General features: G+C 36.1%; 1 protein-coding gene across 1 annotated transcript; it reads left to right on the top strand.

The window, feature by feature from the left end:
* The first annotated feature begins 390 nt into the window (after window positions 1–390).
* On the top strand, window positions 391–3,703 carry LOC116351744 (protein vav). The gene is made up of 8 exons (XM_031783885.1): window positions 391–646; window positions 731–1,054; window positions 1,132–1,248; window positions 1,338–1,717; window positions 1,796–2,176; window positions 2,254–2,406; window positions 2,474–2,642; window positions 3,049–3,703. The coding sequence occupies exons 1-8, from the start codon at window positions 584–586 to the stop codon at window positions 3,109–3,111; spliced, it is 1,650 nt and encodes a 549-aa protein (XP_031639745.1). The 5' UTR covers window positions 391–583; the 3' UTR covers window positions 3,112–3,703.
* Window positions 3,704–3,723: the final 20 nt, after the last annotated feature.

The following is a 3,723-nucleotide window of genomic DNA, read 5'->3' as shown; positions in this document are numbered from 1 at the left end:
TGCATTTGGTTGCCACTTTTATTGATATTTTGGGAAAAAAAATCTAATGAGGTTTTAAGGCTTTGAATTTTTTTAAATTTTCCTAAGGGCCAACAACCATCTTTTGAAGTTTACAGTTTTGAACAGTTAAAATGAACGTGAACCGAACGTAAACCGAACGTGAACGAATATGATTGCAATATTTTTTTTTGCGATCAACTTGAACCGAACCCGAACGAACACGAACATGAAAATATAATATTTTTCGAACATAAACTGTTCAGTTCGGTTCAGTGGGCACCTCTAGTTGCGAACAATGTTTTCTGAGATTCCGTTCATTCCTTTTGCATGCACTAATTGAATTCTATTTTGTTGCATATTGGCTCGGTGGTTTTATGTGCGATAAAAATCAAGTTGCTTGCGATGAATCCTTCGCATCGCACATTGTATACTCTTACAATTTAACTAATTATTTTCTGTAATAACAATACGGTAGCTAACGGCATCCACATCAAACTATGAACAACGAGATTTTGTCATACGTGAATTAATCGACACGGAAAGCAATTACTTTGAAGTATTGCAAGCATTAAAGAAACAATTTATGGAACCAATGGAAAAGCTGCTGAGCCGCGATGAATTGAAGACGATATATCCGAAAATAAAGGTACTCATTCATGTTTGCATAATAGATGTTCAGTTGAACGTCTCGGTACATCAAAATTTAATTTCGCTTTTATGCATTTCATAGGAATTGGCTGATATTCATGCGAAATTCCTCGAACGACTGAAAGATGCAATTTCATTGAATTCAAAAAATAAATTAAGCCAAGTGTTTTTGGATTTTCGAGAACCGTTTCTTATCTATGGAGAGTATTGTGCCAGCATGACAGCTGCTATTGATACATTGTCTGCAGTGTGCAAAAGTAATCCAGCCGTTGAACAATGTATGGAGCAAAGCCAAAAACTGCATAGCGGTGGAAAAAATCAATTGCGTGACATTTTATCGGTGCCAATGCAACGTATTCTCAAATATCATCTTTTGCTTGGCAAATTAGTTGAAGAAACATCACCGGTATGTGAACGAAAAACCAGAATTTTATTTCATCGATGATATTTCAATTTAATACGAATTTAATGCAATACTTGTAGACACATGAAGATTATCGTGGGCTGGAGCGAGCAAAAGAGGCAATGGTTGATGTTGCTCAATATATAAACGAAGTGAAGAGAGACTCGGAGCATTTGGATATTATACAAAAAATACGAGTAAGTGTATTATCTGATGTAATTAATCTTCGAAACTTTCAGCCGTCAAACCGCAAAACATTCAAGCATAATTCTTCTTCGTCATCTAGGAACGAATATTCGACTTAAATTTACCCAATGGAAATGATTTACGTCAATATGGACGTTTTTTGTTGGATGGAGAACTCAGCATTAAATCACACGAAGACCAAAAAACCAAGCATCGTTATGCGTTCATTTTCGAGAAAATTATGCTATTGGTGAAAGCGTCAAAGCTGGGCGAGAATGGACTGTATTCGTTTCTTGATGCGTACAATTTATATGATTATCGTGTGGAAACATCCTTGAAGCATCGTTCAAAAGCAACTCTAAGTCGTGACGCACGTTTTACATTGCTATTAGCTCGCAAATCACAAACAACCGCATTCACATTGTATATGAAAACCGAAGCCGAACGAGATAAATGGATGAATGCCCTTCAAAATGCCATGTAAATATTTTTTTCTTTCTAATTTTCCATTAACATTATGGGTTGTATTGATAAATGTGCTATTTTTCACACTTTCAGGGACAATCTTGAGCCGATCGGTTGTCGAAATACCGACCATACATTTCAATTGACGACATTTGAAACGCCTACGATGTGCCGTCACTGTTCGAAATTTTTGAAAGGATTAATTCATCAGGGGTATAAATGTATGAAGTGTGAGGTGTCCGTACATAAGGGATGTATATCATCGACCGGCCGATGTAAACAGGAAGCCATTGGAGCATTAGCACCACCTGTTTGTGATCGTCAATTATCTGAATTTTATTGGTTTGTTGGGCCGATGTCACGGGACACAGCATCAGTTAAATTGGAAAATCGTAAAGTTGGAACATATTTATTGCGTGTTCGACCACAAGGTGCTTCGAGTACAAATGAAACCATGTATGCGCTCAGTTTGAAGTAAGTTCTCTTATACTTGTATTAAATATTTGATCTAACGTTTGACGCTCAATTTTATTTATGAATTTCGTTCACAGAACCGATGAACATACAATCAAGCACATGAAAATCAACCAAAAAGTTGAACAAAATAATACGCTTTACTATTTATCGGCACGACGTTTATTCAAAAGTATCGTTGAACTGGTTTCATTTTATGAACGCAATGATTTGGGTGAAAATTTTGCCGGGTTAGTTTCGAATTACATGCGGGGGTTTTTCTATATCATTGTTTGTCTAATGTTGGTTTTGTTTTAGATTAAATCAATCTTTATCGTGGCCATTCCGTGAGGTAGTCGCAACAGCATTGTATGATTTTAATCCGAGAGAACCCAATCAATTGCAATTGCGACAAGGCTGTCAGGTGCTTGTCATTGGTAAAGAGGGTGACAGCAAAGGCTGGTGGCGAGGCAAAACAATGGAACGGGTAAGCTTATATCAATGATTAATTACAGAGTATTGCTCAGCGCTGCTGCCATCCAGAGCATATTAAAATATCTTGCTGAGAATGCGTCGTCCGTCGCATGCGAAGGTACGTAGCAGTTTATACATCACAGCGAACAACAATACATGCATGCTCTATTCAATCGTTTGAATGTTTTGAGTCACATAATCGTGAAGAGAACAATGGATTCATTCTTGTTCGCTGTGATGTATAAACTGCTACGTACGTTCGCATGCGACGGACGACGCATTCTCAGCAAGATATTTTAATATGCTGTGGATGGCAGCAGCGCTGAGCAATACTCTGATTAATTACATGGAATGAGAGTGAATAATGCCAAAATGAAAAGTGACATGACATTAAATCCATTTATGGTTCATTTTTTTAGGTTGGATTTTTCCCAAAAGAATACGTTCGTGAATACCCAGCACAATCGTCGGATGAACTATGATGTTACAATTATATGGTAATTTTTCCAAGGGAAAAAGTGCCAACAAGCGATACGAACAACAACGTCAACAAAGCTTATCCAGACTCAACGTCAGCAAGAAGTGGTTCGGTTTCATCGAACTCTTCGAATTGATAAATCTCATCAATTACATGTGACACTGAAAGCACCGATAAATCATAAGGGAAAACAACATTTATTCATGTTTTATTCACATTTTAAAGCATAAACAAAAGTGATTATCTATTTCTATAGAAAACAAAAAAATGGCTCTAATTAAATTTTAGTTTTAGCCCGAAATTGGTTTGCTATTGCCATGCATATCGCATATATGACATTCCGAACATAGTCGTCGAGTTGAAATATTTTTCAGATCATTTTTTATTCAGATGCACGGTCCGTTAACCAAAGATATATGTCTAAGTTTGTATTTAGTTGAGAAAAAACGGCGGCCATTAAATATTTAGTTATTTATCTAAGCAAATCAAAAATCGAAAGTACAATCACCACATTTGTATATCACATGAACTATAATTATTTTACTTTTAAAAAAATCCTATAAAATCGATGCCCTTGTTTACACATTTGTTTTCTCCTCCAATTGTTTTTTTTTTT

Source organism: Contarinia nasturtii, unplaced genomic scaffold (assembly GCF_009176525.2).
Source record: "Contarinia nasturtii isolate CC-2019 unplaced genomic scaffold, AAFC_CNas_1.1 Cnas_scaffold_6184, whole genome shotgun sequence".
NCBI lineage: Eukaryota > Metazoa > Arthropoda > Insecta > Diptera > Cecidomyiidae > Contarinia > Contarinia nasturtii.
This window is presented reverse-complemented; position numbering and strand designations above follow the sequence as displayed.